Source organism: Pseudophryne corroboree, chromosome 11, assembly GCF_028390025.1.
Source record: "Pseudophryne corroboree isolate aPseCor3 chromosome 11, aPseCor3.hap2, whole genome shotgun sequence".
Classification (NCBI taxonomy): domain Eukaryota; kingdom Metazoa; phylum Chordata; class Amphibia; order Anura; family Myobatrachidae; genus Pseudophryne; species Pseudophryne corroboree.
This window is the reverse complement of record NC_086454.1, coordinates 324677789-324690598: the sequence shown is the minus strand read 5'-3', so window position 1 is coordinate 324690598 and position 12810 is coordinate 324677789. Positions and strand designations below refer to the sequence as shown.

General features: G+C 44.6%; 1 protein-coding gene across 4 annotated transcripts in view; it reads left to right on the top strand.

Annotated features, from left to right (window-relative positions):
- Positions 1-12810, top strand: part of CRISPLD2 (cysteine rich secretory protein LCCL domain containing 2) — a 92966-nt gene that overhangs the window by 68752 nt on the left and 11404 nt on the right. For all 4 annotated transcript variants that reach the window (XM_063945696.1, XM_063945698.1, XM_063945699.1 and 1 more), the window contains exons 7-13: positions 886-1035; positions 1994-2054; positions 5658-5724; positions 6153-6283; positions 6365-6408; positions 6705-6777; positions 8475-8550. In XM_063945696.1, the coding sequence (XP_063801766.1) occupies positions 886-1035; positions 1994-2054; positions 5658-5724; positions 6153-6283; positions 6365-6408; positions 6705-6777; positions 8475-8550 (602 nt within the window). The remainder of the gene's footprint in view (positions 1-885; positions 1036-1993; positions 2055-5657; positions 5725-6152; positions 6284-6364; positions 6409-6704; positions 6778-8474; positions 8551-12810) is intronic.

Genomic DNA, 12810 nt, shown 5'->3' with positions numbered 1-12810 from the left:
AGCTGTAAAAGCTGTTACTGCAGTTAGGAAACCTATTCCATCCTTCTGTACCAGCGGGCCAGGAGACGAGCTGTGGAGCTCAGCCTGGCATAGATGGCTGCCCAGCAACCAAATATTAAAAGCTTTTATTGAAGTTCTATGATGAAACGCTAAATCTTTCTATTATTTTAAGAAAAATTGAGATCTGCGTCCAGACTCGGCCTTTCATCATTGGCGGATTACGTGTACGTTTCACGTTCTGCTTCCTTATGCAATTTCCATTAAGGAGACCTCATCGGCCATTCTTTGCCAAAGTATGCATCGCGGTTTATGGGGCGCAGTAAAGTAACTGTGAGGCTTATAAGACACTTGTCTGAGTGCTGGCACAGAGGTATCACCTAGTTGGAGATTGGCTTCTAGCTGTTGCTCTATAGAATGTACTTACCTGTATATGTGTAATATATAATGTACATACTAATATGTGATGGCTAGAATCTGTTTATACATCTTCCCCTAAAATTCTTCTAGTGAAATAAAAAAAATTAGAAAAATAAATTTCATATTCCAGAACAAATTCAGAAAGTAACTTTTTGACCGGAGCTGGATAACGTTACTTCTTAGTAGAGACGCCGTATTCATTTTTGAAGACCCTACGTTCAAAGAGAACAATTTTTAATTCCCTTGTTTCCAACTACATTAGACCCATGGCCAATAAAAAAAGAGTAATTTTCTCCAGACAGCATGTTCTGTCTTTTGTGTAATTATGCTGCATGTTCTGGTTGCCGAGCTCTGAGCGAGATTACCAACAACTGCAATAGAGTAAAGGTAGTATAAAGTCTGGGTGTTGAGGTCTGGGGTGCGTCCCGCAGAGTGTACTGTATACAGTGTCCTGCTCTCTCCATGCAGGTGACAAACGCGCTGGAACGGTGGAGACAGACGAAACAAATGAAATTGAATCTCCTCGGGCCAACGAAGAAACACTTATTTGGGTACATGAAAAGGTCAACAAGCCAAAAGTAGTGCCAAAAACTGTGCAACCTACAACTGACCTAATGAGTAAGAAAACACATTATAATATACTGTACAGTCTGCAATGTACTAACCTGATCCCAGTGTCACTGGCTATTAGTGACTGGATAGGCTGCACTTAGTGATGTCACCTGTTCCTAGTGAGTAGATAGGCTGCACTTCGTGATGTCACTGCCCACTAGTGATTGAGTAGGCTGCACTCTATGTGATGTCACTGGTTCCTAGTGACTAGATAGGCTGCCCTCTCTGTGATGTCACTGGTTCCTAGTGACTAGATAGGTTGCACTTAGTGATGTCAGCGCCCACTAGTGAATGGATAGGCTGCACTCTCTGTGATGTCACTGGCTCCTAGTGACTGGATAGGCTTTACTTAGTGATGCTACTGCCCACTTGTGACTGGATAGTCTACACTCTCTGTGATGTCACTGGTTCCTAGTGACTAGATAGGCTGTACTTAGTGATGTCACTACCCACTAGTGACTGGATAGGCTGCACTCTCTGTGATGTCACTGGCTCCTAGTGACTGGATAGGCTGTACTTAGTGATGTCACTACCCACTAGTGACTGGATAGGCTGCACTCTCTGTGATGTCACTGGCTCCTAGTGACTGGATAGGCTGTACTTAGTGATGTCACTACCCACTAGTGACTGGATAGGCTGCACTCTCTGTGATGTCACTGGTTCCTAGTGACTAGATACGTTGCATTTAGTGATGTCAGTGCCCACTAGTGAATGTATAGGCATATTGCTGCCTGCACTGTGTGTAGGTGATATCAGCACTTTAAACATTTTGTTTACAATCAACAAATACAGATTTAAGTTTCCAACACATTCATATTTTATACATTGGGTGCTTAGTCCTAGGATAAAGAAACCCTATGCAACAATACAAAAGATCCAGTGTAGGACAACACAACAACACAACTGCGCAGTCCACTAGGTCTAACCTCATTCACTCACCTCATGCCTCGTTTTCCTTTCCCAGCTCAAGTAATGAAATGTGAGACAAAGATGAGAGACAAATGCAAAGGATCCACCTGCAACAGGTACCCTACTCTATAACTACTATATATAGCAATTACCCAGTCTAAGCGTATCTTTCAGCCCCAGAGAACACAGTCATTGGGTATAATTACGAAGAGCCTTGTGCGATATACAGATGGGTCCATGTTTATCTTTACCTTTAATAGGATTAATTGAGACTGGGCAGTCGGACTTAATCCCCTGCTGTCTTGTTCTCTGTATTGTATTGCAGCTGAGAACAATAGATGAAGAGTTTATGTTAATAAACCATGTTGTGCCTAGGCGCAGCAAACTAGCCAAGATAACTGTGGAGCCATCTGTACATGTATTAGTAAGGGTGTGGTTCATCAAATCGACAGTGTCTAGGTCGACAATGTTTAGGTCGACCACTATAGGTCGACAGTCACTAGGTCGACAGGTCTAAAGGTCGACATGTGCTAGGTCGACAGGTCTAAAGGTCGACATGAGGATTATTATTTTTTTGGTGTCGTTTTCTTCGTAGAGTGACCGGGATCTCAAATTAGTGCACCGCGTCCCCTCGCATGGCTCGCTTCGCTCGCCATGCTTCAGGCATGGTGCCTTTGCTCCGCTACCGCTTCGCTCGGCACACTTTACCGTTCCAATCGTAGTCCACGTGGATCGTTAAGTATGAAAAAATTCAAAAAAAGAAAAAAAAAAGTGAAAAACTCATGTCGACCTTTAGACCTGTCGACCTAGCACATGTCGACCTAGAAACCCTGTCGACCTTCCATCCATGTCGACCTATAGTGGTCGACCTAAACATTGTCGACCTAGACACTGTCGATCTTCAGACCGGATCCCGTTAGTAAATGGAGCTCTTATGTGCCCCGAAGGGAGGAGAAGATAAACGATATTGGCAAGCATTATATGTCCTGTGTTTTTCTCCTATGGTTCCTCTGCGTTTATATGTATGTCAGGGAAGCTTGGAGATGGGAGAAGACCAGCAAAGAGTGAGAAGATCTATGACTACGAGGCTTGGACATGGATATTTCATATAGAGGAAGGGGACGAGGGGTTACTTTATGTATTTGATTTATTATACATACATGTAGCAATAAAAAATGGAGCAGTTATTACAGAGATAATAATTCTCCTTTTATTGGTTGTATCCAATAAATGGCTTCAGCGTTGGAAAGTTTTCAAAATCGTTTTATTAAACACAGAACAGTTGAGAAATTCCCAGTGTTCCAGATGTGAACCATTTCTTATATAAATTCAGTTACTGTGTATGATTAACAATACGGGATTCTCAACTACAAAACAATGATCAGGCTTGACGCGTTTCGCTAGTCATCGCTTCATCAGAAAAGGATTCTTTATTTGCACAGATTCTCGCAGGTGTCAATACTTTGTTCAATAATAATTTCCTGTGTGTGGCTTCTGTGTACGTATTAGTGGTAACAGTGTTATTTCACACTAGCAGGTTCTCTTTAACAACGTTGGCTGCTCTGTTTGTACTCTAATAGGTTCAATATAAACCCCTATTTAATATGATCCATGAACATAAAGATACACTGAAATGAATGTACATGATACCAGGGCCAAGAAACACTACTAGATTTTACTGATGCTGTAGCAAACAGTATCCACATGCAAGAACGTCAGTCAACAGGTCAACACCAGATGGTTAACAGTTAATAGGTCAACAAGGTCAACAGTGACTTAGGTTTAAAAGATCAACATTCAAATGTTCGACACATGGTTTTTCAGGTTAGGATTAGGGTTAGGCACTAGCGGGAGGGTTAGGCTATAGAAGGAGACGGTTATGAGAGGGATAGGCTGTGGAAGGTGACCTATTTAATGTCGACCAATTGATAGAGCGACAGTGAAAAGGTCGTCTATCAATACACACCCGTGGCAAACAAAAAAGTCTAATAATTGATTATTTCATTGACAAACTGTATGTAATAACGTTATTTAGTACATTTAGCATTGCTAATTACTAAGTTTGCTCACAGTTTCAAACGGTGGTTTATAATTGTTAATTTGCATGTATGAGTCCTGCTTATAATAATATGGGTTACAGATATTGTGTAATGATTCATCCCAGGAGCATTTTCACAGCAAGGTTTCCCTCCAAGGGGATAATTCAGAACTGATCGCTAGGCTGCATTTTCTCACAGCCTGCGATCAGGTCTGAACTGCGCATGCGTATGCACCACAATGCGCAAGCGCATCGCACGGGTACTAAGCGGATCGCAGTTCAGCGATGGGTTTGTGCGACGGATCCGTTTGCACGGGCGATCGCAAGGAGATTGACAGGAAGAAGGCGTTTCTGGGTGGCAACTGACCGTTTTCAGGGAGGGGTTGGGAAAACGCAGGCGTGTCCATGCGTTTGCAGAGAGGGTTCCTGACGTCATTTCCGGTCCCGGACAGGATGATGTGCTCGCAGCGACTGAGTAAGTCCTGGGCTGCGCAGAGACTGCACAAAATCTGTTTGTACAGCTCTGCTACTCATGCGTTTGCACACTTGCACAGCTAAAACACCCTCCCCCTGTAGGCGGCGACTATCTGATCGCAGCAGTGCAAAAATCGCTTGCTAGCGTTCAGGTCTGAATTAGACCCCAAGTGCCGTGGCTAGTGCCTGACTCTAAGGTCTAGTGCATTGATAGTCTGAATTCCCATTAAGTCATTCATCCACAAAAGATGCCTACTGCATGTAGGTTCTAAGTATCTTCAGCTTGGAAATGGCTCCCTTTAATTCGGCAATTTGTATGACCTCCTTCCTATTCCTATGATACTGGGGCTCTTCAGCGATCTGTATTTGTATAGTCAAATGTTGTACCCCCTTATCCTGGCATGCCATGGGCAAATGCCTGTGTGTGCATACTATGATGGCATTCCAAGCAGAGCTGCTGGAATTACAGTCTAAACATTCTCCCGCTGGCTGCTAATCCACAGGGGATAGATCTTGGGCCATGAGCAAAATGTGCTGACAGTAAATAATGAGGGTTTATAAACGAACCGTCACTGGTTATCTCAGAGACGTGTCCATTTATTACCCACAGGAAGCAGCTCTCATTTGTATTGGACGCAGAGCAGATAAACAGTTGGAGATATAGTATCTAGGGTTACCATAGTCACACAACATAGCAGAGTCATGCCAAGCGGACAACGGTTACTCATCAGCCAGCAACACTGAGTCACGGCAACGTATAGCAGTGCCGGCACAATGCATGGACTGTGCTAGGAAATATATTTTATACATTCAGCAGATTTCAACGCTTGGATGGTAAAATAAACAGAATATACTTGAACGCTCAGGTCCTTGAGATAACACATGGCTTCTGGTTCTACATGTGGAAAGTGCTCTCTTTAGGCTTTGGGGGCAGGATGCCAGTTACTTAAAAGTACTCACTGGTGGTAGACCTGTTCTATATACCAAGCGCGGGCAGCCATCTTTTATCGGGGCCTCCTCGTCTCAAACCCATTCACTAAGCCTCTATATTTTGTATATTAGTGGCTGTTAAATTAGAGCAAGTTAGGCATCCCTATGCGTCAAGAGGGATAAACGTATGGGGCTGGTTCCTTTCATAAGTAGAGAATTGTGCTATGATCGGTAAATGTTTCCATCTACTGGTATAAACATTGTCTTTTCCTGTCAGGTATCACTGTCCTCCCGGCTGTGCAAATAAAAAGGGCAAAGTGTTCGGAACCCTGTTTTACGACAGTGTAAGTACCTTGCGCAAAATGCTGTCTTCTAAAGCATAGGGCTGCTGTGTAGTGTGATCAGGATGCAAAGTCACCAGGGTAACGGTCATAGAATGCCGCCATTTTACATACTGGGCCAGAATTCGGCCATTTTGAAAACTCTCTTTCATTCTTGATGTTGACCACTGCAATTTGTAGCATCCCATGCCAGTTTCCATCATCCCCAATGTACCCTGGAATAGTCCTGGTTTTGATACAGGAAAATCAGTAATCCACAATTCTGGTTTCTAGAATGTTTGGTTTTAGGTGGCACCTAGAAATAGATTCTAAAGTAGGCATTTATGGACTTAGCATATAACTGTCTATGTCCTTCTATTTGGGAATTATGGGAAACCAGAAAATATGTATGGTGTGTATGATGGTTAAAGTTTATGTTTGGGTTCTACTAGATGTCCAGCTTATGTCGAGCAGCCATTCACTATGGAGTCATTGATAACAGCGGAGGTCTGGTGGATATAACACGGAATGGGAGGCTGAAATTCTTCATCAAATCTACTAGGAATGGCGTAGAGTCATTAAGGTAAAATATTACACTATCCGGGCTCCGGGACACCAATAATCCGCATTTCCTCCATGACGTCATTTATTTTTGTCTCTACAGCAAATATAAACCAGCAAATTCATTCAAAGTCTCCAAAGTTTCAGGTAAGTGACCATATTTGGTGATCGGTTACCTCTATTCTCCTATGTACAACAGCCCAGCACAGATCAACACCTGATAAATCTGCATAATGGTGGTCTATCTATCTATCTATCTACACACACACACACACACACACACACACACACACACACACACACACACACACACACACACACACACACACACACTGCTTACAGTTATATTTGACTTGTGTGTCTTTTTTTGTGGCACATAGCATAATTTTGCTATAAGCTTGGATCATATGCATTATATTCTTCACTCTTGTCCTCTCTATCAGTGCAGACAATAGACTGTTACTCAACGGTGGCCGAGATCTGTCCATTTGAAAAGCCAGTTAAGCACTGCCCCAGGTAAGTACGACAGAAGGTGCGAGTTATACCTTCCACTACCCACGTGCATTTACATTCTGTACACTGTCCTCATTGACTGGATCATGGATGAGTCTGCTGCCTTCTAACCTACATACTTGTGAGCTGAAGATTTTACCTGGAATCTATATGAAAGGATAATAAGAGTACTTTGCAACGGGTGTGGTATGTTAGATAGACAAGACTTAGGTCGACCGTGTCTAGGTCGACCACTATTAGTCTACAGTAAGTAGGTGACATGGTTTCGAGATTGACAGGGACTCTAGGCCGACGTGTACTAGGTCGACATGAGTTTTTTCACTTTTTTTGGTGTAGTTTTCTCCGTACAGTGACGGGGAACCCCAATTAGTGCACCGTGTCCCCTCGCATGACTCGCCATGCTTTGGGCAAGGTGCCTCGCTCCGTTACCGCAGCACTCGGCACAGATTACCGTTCCCAATTGTAGTCCGCGTGGATTGTAAAGTATGAAAAGGTACAAAAAACTAAAATAATAAAAAAAAACACCCCTCATGTCAGCCTTTTGTCATGTCGACCTAGAACATGATGACCTAGAAACTCTGTCGACCTTCCAACCCTGTCGACCTAGTGACTGTTGACCTATAGTGGTCGACCTAAACATTTTCGACCTAGATACTGTCGATTTGGTGACCATTTACATATTGTGTATTTACAGCAGCAGAAGGAAAGATAATGATTTAAAAATTAACTGATTATCTACTTTAAATAGATAACTAATATTCCTTAGAATGGGGGGTCAGGGGGGAGGGGAGGGGCAATTTAAAGCGTACAAACAGATTTTGGATTGAGTACTGGGGCAGCACTCATTGCAGTATTTAGGAGCTACATGCCTTGGTACAGTCCATTTTTCTTATGATAATTAAGGGGCAATGGGGGTCATTCCGAGTTGATCGCTCGTTGACGTTTTTCACAGCGCAGAGGACAGGTTACTACTGCGCATGCGTATGCACCGCAATGCGCAGGCTCGTCGTACGGGTACAAAGCAAATAGTTGCTGGGCGATGGATTTAACGAAGAATCCATTCACACAGCCTATCGCAAGGAGATTGACAGGAAAAGGGCGTTTATGGGTGTCAACTGACCGTTTTCAGGGAGTGTTTGGAAAAACGCAGGCGTGTCCAGGCGTTTTCAGGGCGGGTGTTTGACGTCAATTCCGGGACCGGACAGACTGAAGTGATCGCAGCGGCTGAGTAAGTCCAGAGCTACTCAGAAACTGCAAAAAACTTTTTCGTCCCGCTTGGCTGCACACGCGTTCGCACACTTGCAAAGCGAAAATATTTCCCCCCGTGGGCGGCGACTATGCGTTTTCACGGCTGCTAAAAGTAGCTAGTGAGCGATCAACTCGGAATGACCCCCAGAGAACACAGAGAGAATCATTAGTGAAACAAATAAGTTTGCTGATTACTGCCCTGACTCTACCACTCCGCTGTTCCTCTTAGCAAATGTGTCCCTTCTCGTCTCAGCCACATGCGAATAGAATAGGTAGCATCTGCATTATCCTGTCTCTCTATAAGGAGGTATCAGCAATTGGCTTCACTGCTCCCCTTACATAATGGCACAGTGCAGCCACGTATCTCAGCGTGCCTAGGTTGTATGTCATACATTGGAAAGCAGCAGGATTGGCAGGTTGCAGAACAATCTCTAATACACATCCTCTTCCAGGTTCTACTGTCCCAGTCACTGCAAGAGTGAGCCGCGGCACTGGGCACCGGTGATTGGCACAAACATTTATGCGGACGTAAGTAGTTATCCTGTTATGTAATAGCAGCATGTGTGATCAGGTGTCTGTGGGGCAACATTGAGCTGAGGCATTTTACAGTACATCCAGTGCAGAGTGCATGCAAGATTCCATTTATACTGGCACGTAGCACGCCCTCTATGAACAATGTTGTTTTTCTTTGAATAGCAGACTGCTCCGTTTAATTACAAAAACCTTTCTAGGTTGCTCAGAATGCACTGCCATATGTCAGTCTGTCAATCACAAGAAACAGCCAATCAGGGCAACCCAGAGGAGGATTTACCACAAGGCAACCAAGGCGGCTGCTTAGGGCCCTGTGTGTCCCAGGAGGGCCCGCTGACATGACTGTATGGGGGCATTTGCAGTGGACCAAGACCTACACTGACTGATGATATATATTAATATGCCATTATACTCTATTTTATGTACTGCTGTGTATTGACGATGCGGGCCTGCCTTCTACAATCAGTGGGGCACTGATATATAATCAATACAGTCACACTGACTGAAGAGGGTAATAAATGGGTATTATAAAATGCAGTCAGTGAGTAGACATGGTGCAATCAGTGAAGGGGGAAAGTAATATACTGTAATAAAGGTGGAAAAACAACAAGTAATGTAAGAGGCATAAATCAGGAGGGAAAATATAGTGCTAGAAATTGTTTGAGGGAGGGGGCCCCAAATCTGTATCTTGCTTAGGGCCCCATGAGGTCTAAATCCACCTCTGAAACAACCCTTCAGTATGTACAGCATAACCCCGCCCATTTCTGAGAGGAATCAACTTGGCAGCTCCCAGCTAGTAGCAATGAACACTGAAGAGCAGTACTGGTGTAAATCTTTATAAAATACACATGTATCTCATGTATCTGGAATCTTGCAATGATATTGGCCAGGGTTTCATTTTATGCATTTAAATGGGAAATATAGTATGAAGTGTTAGTTATTCCCCACACCTAGCCTATGGCATCATCAGCCCTGCCAGTGAATCTATAGGGTGTCGTGAGGGTGCTGGGTGCATAGTGACTACTTTAAGACGCTAATGATGGCTTTCAGCAGTAGAGTCCTGCCGCTCCCCCAACGCGCCATTCTGGAAGACGTTCCGGCTGTTGCTGAGACCTAATCCAATGTGATGTCTTACAGGGCAGGCTTGTGAGAGTCTCCTTCCTCTTTGGCGCTGAGCACTACTTGGCCGCCTCATTCTGTTTGATTACAAAGTGTTCTAGATGGAAAACAAAGAGGAATTTGCAAACTGCTGCAGCTTGCTGACGAATAGCACAATGCTGCTATGTTGGATTATATAACCCATTCCCAGTTTACAGTAGCCTGTACTACTGATTTACCAAGCCGATAATGTTCAGCACAGAAAATATCTATCTATAAATATATATATATACGTATATATTTATCAATGCAAACATTACACTGCAGTGCTGAAGGATTACTCCTGTTTAGAGCCAGCCCCATGCATAGGTCAACTAGGTAAATGCCTAGGGGCATGTATTTCAAACCTAGGGCCAGCTGAGCATTGGCGGGACCAGAACCGGCTGGCGGTGGTTTGCGGGGCTCCTGCTCTGGCTGCCCTACCGCAATTCAAGCTTTGCGCTCAGCTCCGATCGGGTGGCAGTTCATACAGCCGGCAGCAGTGGGAGCCAGAGATAGTGTTAGCAGCGGGCAGTAACAAAAATGGTCACTGGAGGAGGGCTGCTGTGCATGCACAGCCACTGCACTGACTCCCTGCAGCCAGGCTTCAATATCTGCATGCAGAGGGGTTGGTGGGGGAAGGGGGGTAATAATGTGTGGCATAATGTGTAAGGGGAACTACTTTGTGGCATTATATGTATAAGGGCATTACTGATGTGTGGTAGAATGTGTATGGGCATTACTGTGTAGAATCATTATATGTATAAGGGGCGCTACTGCTGTGTTGCACTATTGTGTGGTATAACGTGTATAAAGTGCACTTCTGTGCGGTGTAATGTGAATACGGAGCAATACGGTGTGGTGTAATGTGAATAATGGACACATCTGTGTGATGTAACATGAATAAGGGGCTCTACTGTGAGGTGTAATGTGTACAAGGTAAAGGGGTACTACTGTTTGGTGTAACATAAATAAGGTTGCACCACTGTGTTGTGTAATTTGAATTGGGGCTACCATTGTGCGGCTTTACCCCTTTCCCAGCAAAACCACACCCCTTTTTTGGGGGTGCACCCTGTCTCTATTTAAAATATGTGGGGTGGGGGTGCCAATGCTCTTGCTGGCACAGGGCCCCAAATATCTATTTATGGCTCTGTGCATGAGGATTGCTGTGGGTGAGGGGTAATGGGTGTTGCTGCTTGCTGCTGTGATCTGTGCTGGCAGAAGGGTGCTGGGTCAGAGGCAGAACTAGCGGCGGTGCTGGGGGTACCAGCCAAAATCAAAGGGCATCAAAATGGTTAGAGCTGGCTCTGCTCCACTCTTGTAATGGCATTAGGCTCCAACCTTCTAAATTAGGCTTGGCCAACCAGTGTACAGTCTGCTGGCTGGTAGGGCATGCATGTTGTACAAAGTAGTATCTAACTTGTAAGGGAGGAAGACACCGTAAACATCACACATAGCAGTCCGCATCTGTCTTTAGGATGCTAGCTTAAGTGGATAAAAAACAGGACAAACAGGTGAAATTGCAAAGCACAGCATTTCTTTAAACTTGCTGTGACATTAATGGCCTCTTCCATGGGTATGAAACAATCAGTCTTCAGCCTATACCGAACATGTTCATTACTGTGCAGACTTACCAGCTGGTATTTGGAGCATTGGCCCAGAGCCATGAAAGACAGAGACGTCCCACCCCCTCCTATTATCTCTGTGTAAGAATAATAGACGTCCCACCCCCTCCTATTATCTCTGTGTAAGAATAGACGCATGCTTTGTCTCAGGTATACAGGAGTGTTGGGTGGTGGAGTCTGTAACATTACTGTAGTATAACGAGTCAGCGAGGACTGGCATATGACCTGCTCCCAGCGAACATTCTGTGTGTTCTACAGGGCCCTGTGCTCTGCATGGTGCAGAGGTAACAGATGTTCTGCATTTCAGTCATGTGCTTGGCTTCAGCTCAGATGACTTTCCCCATTAAATTATTAAGCAACAGTTGGGAAATTTTCTGTATTGCATTGATCCTATTCTCCTCACTGACAGTCCAGGGATTCCAAGGCGCTTGTTTACCAGTCAGCGGAAACATTGTTGCACAAGTCCAGATATTTGTTACAGAACCGGAGATAAACAGTTGTTGTTTGTCACAGAAGGATGATATTGCTGTAATACCTAGGGGTTATTGGTGTCTTCAGAATGGACTGCTTGTCCAGCTACAGTGGTCATGCAGCCACTAGAGGCGCTGTTCCAGTGCTGTTGATGGATATTTAACATTGGCTAAGTCAGATATGTCCAAACTGCGGCCCTCCAGCTGTTGAGAAACGACACATCTCAGCATGCCCTGACACAGCGTTAGCATTCTCTGACAGCAAAACTGTGTCAGGGCATGCTGGGATATGTAGTTTCACAACAGCTGGAGGACCGCAGTTTGGACATACCTGGGCTAAGCAGTCAGAATGGTAGCTACCTCTAAAAACAGGTGCATTGTGCCACAGACACGTCCAAAAGTAGCGCATCCAAAGCCTTCACGTATGCTCTGTGGGCAGCCAGTTCTCGGTCTGTAAAATGGGTGTTACCGCGGGTTATCTGGTTCGCTGCCTGTGGACACACGCAGGAGATCCGTTTTATTTATTACCAGTTATTTATATAGCGCACACATATTCCGCAGCGCTTTACATATCATTTTTTGGCAATTCACATCAGTCCCTGTCCCAGTAGAACTTACAATCTATGGGCCTACTTCAGACCTGATCGCAGCAGCAAAAATGTTCTCTAATGGCCTAAACCATGTGCAGTGCAGGGGGGGGGGGCAGATATAACATGTGCAGAGAGAGTTAGATTTGGGTGGGGTGTGTTCAAACTGAAATCTAAATTGCAGTGTAAAAATTAAGCAGTCAGTATTTACCCTGCACAGAAACAGAATAACCCACCCAAATCTAACTCTCTCTGCACATGTTATATCTGCCCCCCCTGCACTGCACATGGTTTTGCCCATTAGAGAACAAATTTTCTGCTGCGATCAGGTCTGAATTAGGCATTATATTCCCTGCCACACACACACACACACACACACACACACACACACACACACACACACCCCCACACACCCCCACCCCCACACCCCCCCCCCCC